At 34.7% G+C, this 14,024-nt stretch overlaps 2 protein-coding genes across 3 annotated transcripts; one reads left to right on the top strand and one right to left on the bottom strand.

Moving 5' to 3' along the window:
- The first annotated feature begins 362 nt into the window (after positions 1–362).
- On the top strand, positions 363–1,021 carry LOC106710602 (BET1 homolog). Its single transcript, XM_014502694.2, has 2 exons — positions 363–491; positions 593–1,021. The coding sequence occupies exon 2, from the start codon at positions 629–631 to the stop codon at positions 965–967; it is 339 nt and encodes a 112-aa protein (XP_014358180.1). The 5' UTR covers positions 363–491; positions 593–628; the 3' UTR covers positions 968–1,021.
- Positions 1,022–3,917: 2,896 nt separating this feature from the next.
- Positions 3,918–13,798, bottom strand: LOC106707353 (zinc finger protein 358). 2 transcript variants are annotated; one of them, XM_045680534.1, is made up of 17 exons: positions 13,646–13,798; positions 12,745–12,819; positions 12,209–12,274; positions 9,519–9,691; positions 9,055–9,142; positions 8,159–8,372; positions 7,808–7,887; positions 7,331–7,561; positions 7,008–7,155; positions 6,528–6,678; positions 6,034–6,207; positions 5,781–5,857; positions 5,517–5,654; positions 5,323–5,430; positions 5,082–5,197; positions 4,722–5,006; positions 3,918–4,638 (listed from the first exon to the last, which is right to left on the bottom strand). In XM_045680534.1, exons 2-17 carry the CDS (start codon positions 12,796–12,798, stop codon positions 4,396–4,398), a joined length of 2,346 nt encoding a protein of 781 aa, XP_045536490.1. In that variant the 5' UTR covers positions 12,799–12,819; positions 13,646–13,798; the 3' UTR covers positions 3,918–4,395. The 2 variants fall into 2 exon arrangements, with proteins under 2 accessions (XP_045536490.1, XP_045536491.1); XM_045680535.1 differs by lacking the exon at positions 12,209–12,274.
- Positions 13,799–14,024: the final 226 nt, after the last annotated feature.

Genomic DNA, 14,024 nt, shown 5'->3' with positions numbered 1-14,024 from the left:
GAAGTTCGTTTTTGTAGCCCCCTCGTGTTCTTTACTTGCATGCCAGTTAGCGTTTATACATGCCTGAAGCTTACACGCAAGTATGCCATCTACAGGCATGTGTATTCGCGGCTTTACTTTTTAAAGAAAAAAAAGGTCAGAAGAAGTAATTTAACTTAAAAGATTAAATCTATGAATTATAGTTATAGATGAGCATTACAAATGTCGAATAGCAAAATATTTTGACGATTTAAATCCTAAAACACTAATAATTAGTTTTGCACAAAAAAATTACTAGTGGCAAAAAGTTTTCGTTTCTTGGTGTATGTAAAAATAAGCGTGAATCTTTGCCACTTATCATTATCAGATGACTTTGACAGTGACAATTTGACAGTTTACGATTTCGTGTGTCGTGTCATATTTGTCTTAATTTTAAAGTGAAATTTTAATAAAAACATTTATTTATCAGTCTTTAGTCTCGCTTACCATTTAACTATCTGTGGCTATATTTTGTAAGTTTTTCTAAGTCATGAAATTGGCGTTTCCTGTACAAAATATTACTAAATCAATTAGGCGTATTAGCTAACACAACAATTTTTCACTTGCACAACAGTTTCATCAATCTTTCAATACGGCGGGGCGAAGCAATATGAGAAGAGCACGGGACGGCTATCAATATCAGCCCATACCAAGGGTTGCGACTGAAGATGTCTTGGAACATGAAAATGAAAGAATGGCAGAGGAACTTAGCGGAAAAATCAGTACATTAAAACATATGTCTATAGAAATTGGTAATGAAGTGAGAATACAAGATAAGATTTTACGCGGACTCGACGATGATGTTGATAGAAGTTCGGGGTTCTTGGGCAAAACTATGGGCAGAGTATTAAAAATGGGAAAGGGAAATCATAATTATTATATATTTTATTTATTTTTATTCTCCATATTTGTGTTTTTCTTGCTTTATATTGTTTTGAAATTTAGATGATTTCCTTAATCCATTTCATTCTGTACTATGTATAAATGTTTTTACTTTGAAATCAGATTGTTCATTCCGGTTAAAAAGATGTATTGTACATAATTCATATTTTTTTAAAATTGATGTCGGAGGTGTTGATTAAATTGACAATTTATTTGTAAGTGCAAATTGTCTTATTATTATCTTCGATGTTTTTTTTTACCAATTACCTACTTAACTATAAACATAAATCATTAACATTTACATAATTTGGAAAGCCAGGAATATAAAACATCAAGTTAATGTAACCAATTTATGTAGTTATATAAATAAGGAAATTATCATGTTTCTGTCACAAATAAATTCCAATAGTTTTTAATAGTTGTATTATGTACTGAAATACATTTGACCTTGGTTGGAATTAATACATTAAATAAAACAAGGATAGTACAAAATTACATTTTTATAAGATTGAAAGTTTTTACATTCACAACTTTAAACCATACATATCTTTTAAAACACTACAGTAATCATTACCTACAGCTTGTCTATCTACTGAGATGTATAAATTACAGGATCTGTTAAGGGATTTAGAGCAACTTCGAGCTGTGTCTATGAGAAATGCAACAATGCCACAAGCTTTCTGCAAACTATTTTTATTACAGTATCCATTTAAATTATCCAAAATTATTGTATTAGGAATGCTTTGCCATTCTGGTAAAGTCGAAATGCTTTCGATAAGTGATTCTATAGTTTTTGTGTAGAGAAAACTTATCATTTTCATATAATGCCGATTCACAGAATTGAGATCTTGTGATAATTCAGGTAATTCATTTAATTCTTCTTGCAGTATGTAAAACACTTTTCCATTTTTTGCATTTGATAATGCTACTTCGAAAAGTTTTTTTCGATTTGTCTGTAATTGTTCAAAAATAAATTCACAGTTAACATCTGTCATAGTTGTTGTTAACCACTCATTTCCATAATTTTATATTATATAGTTATTTAATGAATAGAACTTGTTATTGTTTACTCATTGTTATTGTGCCGAATTATTGTCAATTATTATGCTGTGAATGCTGATTGAAAAACTTCGCAATAATTTGAAGGGAAGGTCGTTTAAATTTTGGTCTCTGATTATTCAAGGTATGTGTTTAATTAAAAACTTAAAATGATTACTTAAACTTGTAACATAACCTCTTTGACAACAAATCCAGCTACTCACCTTTCGCAGTGTTGTCATATCATAAAAACAAGTCAGTGACAAGAGTAACATCATGTCACAAAAATGCTTGGAGCACAAAAGTAATACCCGCCCAAAAAGAAATTTTCTTAAAGAAAGCAATATGCATATTATGCGTCTATTTCTACGATTAAAAAACAAATGATCTCTCCTGTTATTCCAAGCAAGTAGTCACAATGGAGTGGACAAAATGTAGTCGCGTTCGTTCTCGATAATATAGTTTTCCGTATCTTTACAAAATAAACAAGTAGGGAGCTCTAACTGTTCACGATTACTAGTAACAGTGTCACCGAGTGCGAATGATCCACACACAATACTTATCGCAAACATGTCACTGTTTTTTTCTATATTTCGACAGTGGAATATCAATAAAACTATTCAATTTAACGATAGATCTGTTTATTATTATTAAATATAGAGAAATTTACATTTGGTTACAGCTAGCTACATTATGAAAATAAACTACAAATCATATAATTTTTAGTAATAAATGTCGATATTTATACTGAATATATAAAATACTGCCAAAACAAAGATTCGGAACTTAATAAAGGTCATCATTTAAAACCTTGAACAAGTATTAGGGAATGTCGTATTAAACTTTTTAGTAATAGCCATTTTTTTAACTTCTGCCTTCTGTAAAAATATGGCACAAATTAACTTGATAGTTTTTTATCTTGTTGCATTTTTTACGTTAGTGGAAATTTCAAGGTATTTTCGAAGAACTGCTTTCTCAGTTTTCATGCAAATGACTTCATCAAAATTTAGTTGCAAACTTGCACTTTTCCCGTCGAAATACTACAAATGTTTCTTTGCTTTTTTTACAAACTTTAAAATCTAAATACCTTACAGCCCAATATTTACAAACAATACTTTGCTTTCAGTATGGTTTTCAACTGCAGTTGCAGTATTGACACATTATCCATATTATGCAAGTACAGTAAGATAGTAGCGGTATAATAAACACTTACTGGCGCCAGTGAGCCAAAACATGCAATACCTGGACAGATCTAGTGTCCTACTGTACTGGCATAAATCGGGCATCTTCAGATAACCAGAGACAATATGTGTCGCAAGTGTCACAGACCCACATTCACATTAAAATATATCCAAAACACACAAGCTACAACAATGCATTGTTTCTTTATTATAAAATAATATTATTTATAAAGTTTATTTACATGTTTACATTAAACTTTTATCTTTACAATGAACTAATCGATAAATCAGTCAATTAGCGTATTACAACAGAATAACCACCTTTCAAAGGACAGCAATAACAATTATTATTATTTTCATAATTATATTATTTAATATAAATACATAGTTGGCTCAAAGATCAACAAAGTCAATTAAATGATTTCTCAGTAAAATTTGTATCGATTTTTTGCCAATTTTATCTATTTCTTTAGAATTTTAACTTTTTTTATCAAAATAATAAAATTAACAGGAGAAGAAAGGGTCACTTGCAAAATATTTGTTTTTGTTTATTTTACAAGATTCTCGCACGATGTGTATAGGATTATTTTTGTTTGGTTCATAGAATACATAAAAAAACCGGCTATTTATAAATTTCTAAAGTTTAAACCCAGAATACTAGAACTCATTAGATTGTAATATTATGTTAAATATAGTTTAACCGATGGTTAGACAGTTACGGTTAAAATTATAATTTGATTCCTAATTTTTTACAAAATCATTTATTTACACGAATTAAAAGTTTTTAATTGCATATTATATTCAAATATGTACATTTATATAAGAACCATCTTAAATACTGTCTTAATACAAATTTTGCGATTGAACGATTCGAGTAATTATTACCACATTCACATGACCATGTTCTCTAAAAAAAAAAAATTAAATAAGCGTCCAAATTAGGTAAGTGTATTAACAAAATTAAAATGCGTGTCTTATTCGTATAAATACCCGAGTGAGATGTATTTACACCACACACTAATACAGGGATAGCGAACCAAGGACACGAGGCACAATGACGAGCCAACACAAATAACCCGTACGCTGCGGAATGTTCCTTATAATAGTAAAAATTACTTGATGGCACGTCTCTGACAAACAAACATTCCTTGATAAAGTACTCGACACGTAAAGGTTCGCCATCACTGCACTATTATATTAAGATATGTACCCACAAGTGTGTTTAAACACCGGCGAGATTTCTACAATTCCGTGTGCGTAGTCGAGAGCTCGTGCGTCAAATGTGTACGGGCACGTGAAGCAGCAGCGCATCGCGGTCTTCAAATTCCAGGGAGCACATCTCGCACTTGTACGGTCCGGCCGGGGAGTTGGGAGAGTGCTGTGAGCGCGGGGACAACGTGTCGGGGGAGGCGGGGGACGCGTGCGCCATGCCCGGCGAGGGGGGTGACGGCGGCGAGGCGGGCATGGCGATTGCACGCAGGTCGTCAGCCGGCTGCCTTGGCGATTTGCGACCGCGCACCTGTCACAATCAAGAATATTTATTAATAAAGAATCGAAATCTAATTTGTTTTAACAAATTATTAAATTATATTATATACTAACTTGTTTAGTCCTGGGTCTGGCTTCTTCGGTGTGTATCATGCGGGGGCGGGGAGGGGGTTGGGCCGCGCGGCGACGTCGACGACGCGGAGGGGGTGGGACGCGACGCGGCGGGGAGGCGAGACGACGCGGTGGTGGTGAGGGTGGGGGCGAGGTCCGCGACGGAGAGCGGGATGCACCCGAGGCGGCGGAGGGGGAGGAAGCACGCTCCTGCTCCTCCCACTCGCGTTTCGGCGACACCAGTTCAGTTTTCAATTTCCGCCGCCGCTTGTACTTCCGAGGTCCGTTCTGTGAATATTTAATTACAATTATCATACAATCAAACTTAGACGTTGAAAATCAACAAGTGATGTAAATGCTCGCCTGCGGCTGCCGCTTGAGGGCGGTGTTGGCGTCGCAGTGCTGTATGAGATGCTGCACCAGCTCCACGCTGGAATGGAGAGTGCGATCACAAACCACGCACATGTACACGTTGCTGCCTATCAACCAAAAAATATTTTTAACACGAATTATGTGATTAAAAAAATTATTATGTGATTAAAAAAAATTATTATGTGATTAAAATATTTTATGTGTCGTGTTAGTTTGTGCGATGTATTAGTACCGTTGGTTCGTTTGTTGGGAGCGGAGTGGTGGGAGCGAACATGTTCTCGCAACACGACGCGTTGGTTGAAAGCGCGCGGGCAGACCGCACATCCGTATGGCTTCTCACCTGCAATATAAAAGCATAATATTATTTTAAAGGAAGGCGCATATAAAGATGCGTTTAAGTCATTGAGATGTGTATTTATGTAATACCGGTGTGTATACGCTCGTGTTTGCGCAGAGTGCCGCCGTCCGCGAAAGCCTTCCAGCAGAAGCGGCAGGCGTACGGCCGCTCTCCTGTGTGAATACGCACGTGGATCTGTTGCGAGCTGCGCGAACCGAACACCTTGCCTGAAAACATACAAATAAATCAACTGAATCAATCAACTAATCAAATGAAATAAGCAAAAGTAATTCACTTTTGCTTATTTCATTAAACTCGAGTGAATATGCAATATAAATATGTTACTTGCTTACCGCACTCTTTACAGGGAAACTGTCTCGAGTTATTAGATGATGCCGTACTAGTTTTGCCGCGACCCATTCTTTTTAATCTGAAAAGGGACCAAAATTCAAAATTCTATTGACAATTTAAAAAATAAATTTTACTTAACGGAAAATCCACCACTGAATATGTGAATAAATGTAAAAGCAATCGTAAGAAATTCTCTATCTATATGGGAAGATAGTGATCTCGATAAGTTTCTGTAAGAATGCTTGGACCTTATACCTGGTGGCATTGGGCCGGTGTCGCTCCGCATGGCCCTCGGCATGAGCCAGCAGCTGCAGAGGATCGGCGAAGGTCTCTCCGCACACATCGCACGCGTGCTCGCCCCACCCCCAAGCGCCCCCTCCCCCTCCCCCACCACCACCAGCACTGCTCGTACTATCGTGCCGCTTGTAACTGTCAAATTTGTACATATTATTCATCCTTACATTATTGTAACAGTTGACTTCGTACATAAAGATTTATAAAAATATCTAGTAATAAACATAGCCCATGTCACTTGGAGATAGTGTAAGCTTCCTAACAAGCCTTAAAGGTAAAGAAATAAAGATAAACCCGCACCCCAGGACCCAAAAATAATTAGGGGGAACGAGAGGGCGGCATAGAGCCACCCAAAAAAAAAAACAAGCTTTAAAGGACACTTATTTCTTTCTCTGTTGTACAAGAAACTTTTTTGGCAAAGACCTCTTACTGTCTTCTTTCTTAAAACTACATACTTATGAGCGGCAGCAACGTGACGGCGTAACAAGTCGACACGTTGGAAGGCGACTCCGCAGTCCTGGCAGCGCAGCTCTGGCCCGCGAGCTTCGTACCCAGTGCGCTCCCCACTTGACTCCATTGACGACATGCGGTAGTCGTAGTCATCGTCTACACAAAAATATAACCTTGTTAAATACAAACTTAATTCAAGATGTCATTGTGAATCCAAGATGGCAGCTTTTAGAAAATGGCGTACGACATAGATGTACAATCCCTCACCATGAGTATCAAATAAAATGCCTTGACTAATAGAACAAACTGGTCCGATACAAAACAAGAAAATTAATCTTTAAAAATAAATTGCTAAAAGTAGGTATTTAAATAAAAAATATATTTTCATTTTACTTGCATATATATACCACAATAGTATTTCACTAATTTGGTGGAAGTCTTTTTTCGGACAATTCTCTTTAAAAGATATATTAAGGTAGGTGTACCTGAGTTGGAAAGTTCGTATGAGGGATCACGTCGTGCGCGAGGTGCAGCGTGCGGGTGTTTGTGAGCGGCGTGAGCGGCGAGTGCCTCTCGGGACCAGTACAGTTCGCCGCAATCTCCGCACTCCACTGGTGAATCGCCGCCGTGGATCTGCAGAATACATTGTATTAACCACATTAATCTTACTAATATTATAAATGAGAATATTTGGATGGATGGATGGATGTTTGTTTGAAGGTATCTCTAAAACGGCTTAACGGATCTCGATGAAATTTGTTTTTTAATTCAGCAAGAAAAAGCTAGTAATATGTATAAAAGAACTTACTCTAGAATGTGACTGTAGCGCTTTTTCTCTCGCGAAGCCGACCCCACAATGGCGACATACAAAGGGTCGCGAAGGGTCGGTGGGTGGTAGTGGCGAGGGTGGGGAGGGCGGTGAGGGCTCTGGGGGTGGGTCCGGCTCCGAGGGCGGGGAGGGGGAGCGCCGTACGGGAGTGCGCGCGCGTCTCTGCCATTGCTGTGTCCTCGCTGACGTCATGTTTTCCCACACACCATTCTACAACATAAGGTCTGAATTATAAGGTAAATATTAGACAACTTCAGCTGTAACATTGTCAAGCAATAAAAAACGTCACGTCACAGTAATATCATGTTATGACACGAGACTCCGTTTCTTTATGCTGACTTGGATACTAGACTTTCATTAGTCTCTAACAGTTTGCAACAATAGCTATGATCAAGCAATGTCACTGTTAATGGTAAAATTTTTGGAGTTATTATGCGAAAAAAAATTAAGATTTACCTCTTCTGGTTCTGGATTTTTTTTTCGTCGTCCCCTTTTTTTCTTTGGCTTTAATAGTGGACTGTTATTAATAACATCATCTGGAAAAGAAAACTTAAATACTTTATTTATATTAAACAACTTTATGAGGACAACTTAAGTAATATAACAATACCCGTAAAACACTTTCTGAAATGAATAAGTCTAGCATCACAGTTAGCTTTGTTTTATGAAACAAACAGTATTAAAGTATATAAAATACGAGGTACAAAAACTATAAAACATTTTCAATCTTTCAAGTTGTTAAGGGGCCGTACTCAGTGTAGATTAAACGACCAAACCAAACGACCTTGAGTTATTAGGTTTACTCACCATAATCCATAGTGTCGTGGTTGTCAGGCACAAAGGCATGCACCTTCAGATGGTTCATGAGGTCACACTTGCGCACATACCGCACACCGCACAGGTTACACGCATGCGGCCGGTCGTTCTGGTGCGCCACCATGTGGTTCATCAAGGCCGCCTTCTTGCGGAACCGGCGCGAACAGAAGTCGCAAGGCCAGGGCCGCATCGCTGTGTATTGGTCCTATACAACACATACAAATTACTATAATCATATAGAAGGATATGCTGTTATCCAGTCATAAACTCCAATATTGTATTTCTCTAAAAAATACAGAGAAATGTTCTTTTATTAATAGATTTTAACCCTTTGACCGATGGTGATTGATAGTATGGATGTAATAATGGTTTTAAAAAGTATGGTTTAATAGGTATTGTTGTTATTTATTTGTCAAGGTTTATTTGAAGTTTTTTTTTAATTCTTATTTTCCACTCAAGAGTACACCCTCCCAAGGTTGGAATATATTCTTGTGTTCCACAATTTAAAAGTTTTTCTTATACGCTAGAAGTACATACATAATTGTAAGACCCAGACAGCAGTCATCTAAAGTGATATGATACTATTGTCTGACCGCTGCCTGGAGATTTTAATGGTTAGACCCATAGTTAGTGTTTATATGTGATATCTTGTATCTTTTATTACGCAGTATTAGTAGCTTTCAGACATCTCTATAGCTGTAGAATCTGAACATCTACCTATATGACTATTTTCATATCTGATTTGTTGCAAATGCACAGCTTCCTATCGTTAAGTTTATGTCTTAAAATAAGATAAATTTATCACTAAAAGTACTATTCTATTTATTACATCAAATATCATTTACTAAAAATAATATTGATTGTTTTGTTAAAACAATTGTGCTCACCTGATCAGTTGGTAACGGAACATCAATGTCATTTTCAACTTTCACATCTGACACATTATGTACTAATTGCTCCATAGGGACTTCCACTCTGAAAATATAACACAAATATACAGTTACATTGTATTTAAATTAGAAATATATCATTAAAAATCACAGCCATGACCATAGTTACATATAAATAACAACAATAAGAGAGGCATTGGTGTTGATGACAAAGGAGTAGTAAGGAATAAAATTGTTTACAATAAAAAAAACATAACAGGAAAGTCTACAAAAGATCACAACAATGTGAAAAAGTCAGACAATTTGGATTTAGGTTCTGCAGTACTAAGAAATCATAGAAACTACCCTTAAGCATTTGCAGTATATGACAGTAACACCTTATTGCCTTTTCAGATAATTTTACACTATACATGGTCCCCCCCATCTCAAAAGAAAGTTTTGTTGATGATTTGGAAATTTACCGTTCCTGTCCTCCAGCTAGAACCCAGTCATCAGTTATAACCTCTTCAGTAACACATTCAACATTCAATTCATCTGGCAATACTGGTTCTGCATAACCAACTACATCTTGTGATAGATACATAAGATTTTCTGCCGCCATTTGATCTGTATCAGCTATTATCTCTTCTGATGTCTGGAAATAAAAAAATGGTATGTTCATGTTTTGAGAAATTTAGATTAAACAAATTTGGTGTTAATGGTGGTATAACAAATATTAGATTTATGTGTTTTATTTCTGTTATGTAGCATTGATATGCTATCAGGCTTTTTACTTTTTGCTTTTCTAGTTGTTGCATAGCATTGTAAGGTGAGTTACACTATTTATAACTCACGAACGGCTGAATCGATTAGACTGAAAATAGGTGGGCAGGTAGCTTAGGCTGAAATTTATAGTCGGTACTTGGACTTTGCTTAGACTTATCTTACGAGTTTGAAATTTATAGTCATATGCTAAGCTTAGCTTAGACGTTTGCTTAGCAAATGCTAAGTCACCAAAATCGTTGACTTAGCGAAATCTGACACGTTTCTCGACTACTTTTAAATTCGTATAATATATGCATCCGTAATTGCAGATATTGCCTACATATAATCGATGGAGGGACAGAAAGGGTATATTTCCCCTTCCTAGGCATCCACTCCTCCGTCAAATCCTCTTCCCCTTCCCATCCTTTCCTTATAAGAAAAGGGTGGAATAATGAAGAGGACTAAACATAGGCCTCAGATACGCCCATTCATCAGACGAAACTAGGAATTACTTCCATTTCCGCTTGTCTTCTGTGTGGTCGTGGTATTTCACCGGGCGAGCCGACCCATTCGTGCAAAAGATAGTGTTGTTTTGAGTTTTTTATATATTTTGAATTCACCTGATGACCACTCCGTTTCCAAGGATTTTGTACCTGCCTACTCTTACAAATACTTCTTACTCGCTCCAAAGGATTTCAATTTTGCTTACGACATGGATTGCTACAATAAAATAAACAAACAAAAACCATATTCTGAACATTTACGAAGAAATATATTTATTAATATTTATTTATTAAGAAAAATATTGTTCAGGCCATGCAGGTTGTTAGTGCTACCTAATTCTTCGAATTGCGTATGTAGGTGGATAGGGAAACGTATAAATTGCGGTAGAAGTTGACTCAATTTTCTTGAAACTTTATTTATGATGTACGGTGTAGGTTGGCTTAAGCCTAGTAAATCACCACAAACAGTCTACAACAGAAAGGAGAAAATTAGTACAGAGTTAATGAACATTGTCCATACGTATTTTATACAGGGCTCTCTTGTATTCACGTTTAGCTGATATACTCGTAGGTAAACATCTATGGTGTAAATGTAACAAATATTGGGTTCCAAGCTTGTTAATTTTATCTATTCAAGACAATATCCAATTTGTCCGTTCAATAAAATCCATTCGAAAATCTTTGTTTGTTCGTTAGCCAAATCCAAATGAAAGATAAAGTATGGAAAGTCCGTAAGAATACGGGTCCAAGGTAAACATCAAAGGATGGAATCTTTATATGTCCAGGTAGATAAGGCAAATTCCAGAAGAAATGCATAATATGATAGAAAAGATATTAACCTCAACAATAACAAAATCTATTTTATTTTGTTGTTATGGGTTTGACGTTGTCATTTACTTTGTCAAGTCAAATAATCTCGTTCCGTTCTACCGTATACCTAACCATAATTTTACAAAAGTGTTAATTTGAAAATGTTAATTTCGTCGTTTTGCTTATAATTTCGATAGCAAATTATAAATAAATGCAATTATTCGATTAAATTAATAAGTTAAATGATATATGGATCATGTATTTTAAATATATTTTTTCTAAATACTGAGAAGTACCAAGAAGATATTGTGCGAATAGAAACTTTGTAAAACTCTGTTGCTTAGCAAAATCACTGTTGCCACCTCGGCTACTTCAAAATGTGCTTAAAGACCTGTTATAATATGCCTAAATATACTATCTTTTTAAAAAGTCCTCCAAGTATTAAATGTGGCCTATTAAAGTGGATCTGCTATAATCGTTGTTATGAATGCCGAACTAAATTTTATTAAAAAATATATAATGATTACCTTGTGATTTTTTGAATACGTCTAAAATGCATCATGTTCATTTTAAATTCCATTTATATCTATATAAGTTAATATGGTAATAAAAATAATGATATATACTAAATGAAGAAAAATGCGCTAAACGTAATAAAAATCTGCCTAATTTTGCATAAAATATGCTAAATTGGCAACACTGACAAAATCTCAGCCCAGAACGACTATAAATTCGAATCTGAGATAACTTTAAGCAAATGCTTAGATGAGTTTGCCATAAGATAAACCTAAGTCAAGTCGGAGCTAAGTCCGAGTACCGACTATAAATTTCAGCCTTAGAACCAGGAAACGGACATAGGATAATTTTTACCCCGTTTTCTATTTTTTATTCCGCGCGAATGGAGTCGCGGGTAAAAGCTAGTAGTAATTAAAAAGCAAATCTAATAAGCAAACAAAAGTAATAATGATTAGTGTTATTGCAAATACATAAATAGTATGATAAATCCTTCATTCATGTTCGTAAAAGTTTTGTTACAAGCAAAGTATCCCAAACTACATGCCACCTTATTGTGTGATCAAATGTAAAATACACACCATTGCTGAATAGCTTTGTACACTATCAAGGTTGCACATTGTGTCATTTTCATGTTTGGGGGAGTTCTGAAAGGTTTTATAGCATTAAAACTAAATTAAAATCAATACCAATTCTCAAGAAACAAAGTACCAGATATTTTCAGTCATTTCAACAGTTGGTTCAACTGTATAAATATTCATGGTTCTGTTAATGTTCAAAAGTATAACCAAAACTATAAAACAATGAATGCACCTCACAAGTTGTTGCAAAATTGCAATTTTTACATCCATACATTTAAAATATAGCATATACTAGTAAAGTCACCTTCTATAGTATGTGACAAATTTATTACTTTATGGTTATAGAACTGGCTAGCAATATTTTTATTCTATGGTAACCACTACATCCAATGATGGTAAATATATATTCAAAATACTCAAAACAAAAACTAGGTAATAAAAACTTAATCATTTTGTACGAAAAAAATAATAATAGCAACATAACATAGCTTAATTAATTTATTTCAAATTTTATAAAACAATCCAATGCTTATTACCTTTATCACAACCTCCTCCCAATGGAGGTTGAAATCAACTCCTGATGGCTCCATTGCGGCTGTCTTGGACAGCAACTGTAATAATGAAATTTGTCATTAATGTTTCACTTTAACAAGCAAGGTTTTAGAACCCTGCCTTGCATAAAATGTAATGAGGCTACCAACCTAGAATTATACACTTTGGTGCTTTACTTAAGCTATTTTTTTGTATACTAAATTAAATTTGTGTTTAAGATTACAAGTCATCAGTTTTCTTATGCCAATAAGTACCTAAACATAATCAACAAAATCAAATTATTTTTTCTTTCTACTATAACAAATACCGCGGTTAGAACTATTTCCATATTCTTATTTATTTACTACTGAAAATCGTTAAATACAAAATGTATATGTGTAAGTGTAAATTATTAAAAACGAAACTTATTAATGGAAATGTGAAATAACAACGATTAACATTAAAATAGTACATTTAAATATGTCAAAGAATTTTAACATCTAACATCAAGCAAATCAAAACATCAACATAACCTTATCTAACGAAACACAATTCTGTTATAAGCAGGCAAGTTTTTATAGTATAAAAGTTTTCTAGCATGGATCAATTAATCCATATTACTGATTGCGATGCATTTATCACAGAAAAGTTTTACAAAAATGGTGTCAAGAGTTGTACTTTCATAGGTTAGAAGTGTCAAAACGAAAAGTTAAAATACATACACAAATTTTTAATAATCCTAACAGTAATTATTGAGCCATCTAATGACAAAAAACTGTATAAAATTTTAAGTACATTTTATAATTATACACCTTCATGACGCAATCACAGAAGTTACCAATAGTTCAACATGGATGAAAACATAGGGCATAACCATAGTATTGATAGAATTCACAAATTACATACCGCGCCGAAAATAATTTGCCTATGTGATGTTTCCCATTGGTTTCACGAGATATTTCCAGCTATTTTTATAATATTTGGTTATTAAGCAAATGGTAATCTTGAACTAATATTCCTTCGTTTCTATAAAAATTTTCATTTACACAATACAGATTATCAAAGAGTAAATTATAGATTATGCACACGGAACGTTACGGGTTAGCGGTTAGTCAGCCCTTCTTTTACTGTACACTATATTTTTTTAAATCTATCCTTAATTTAGATAAGGCAATACAAAACATATGGTATGGATCTAAAATGGGTCAGCTTGGTTCAGACTTTTAAATAGTCCATTGTATTGTCGTAACGAAATTAAATGATACAGATTTTTTACGACCTACTT

This window comes from Papilio machaon, chromosome 13 (genome assembly GCF_912999745.1).
Source record: "Papilio machaon chromosome 13, ilPapMach1.1, whole genome shotgun sequence".
In the NCBI taxonomy this organism is placed as follows: Eukaryota; Metazoa; Arthropoda; class Insecta; order Lepidoptera; family Papilionidae; genus Papilio; species Papilio machaon.
The sequence above is the reverse complement of the archived record's forward strand: the minus strand, read 5'-3'. Positions and strand labels throughout refer to the sequence as shown.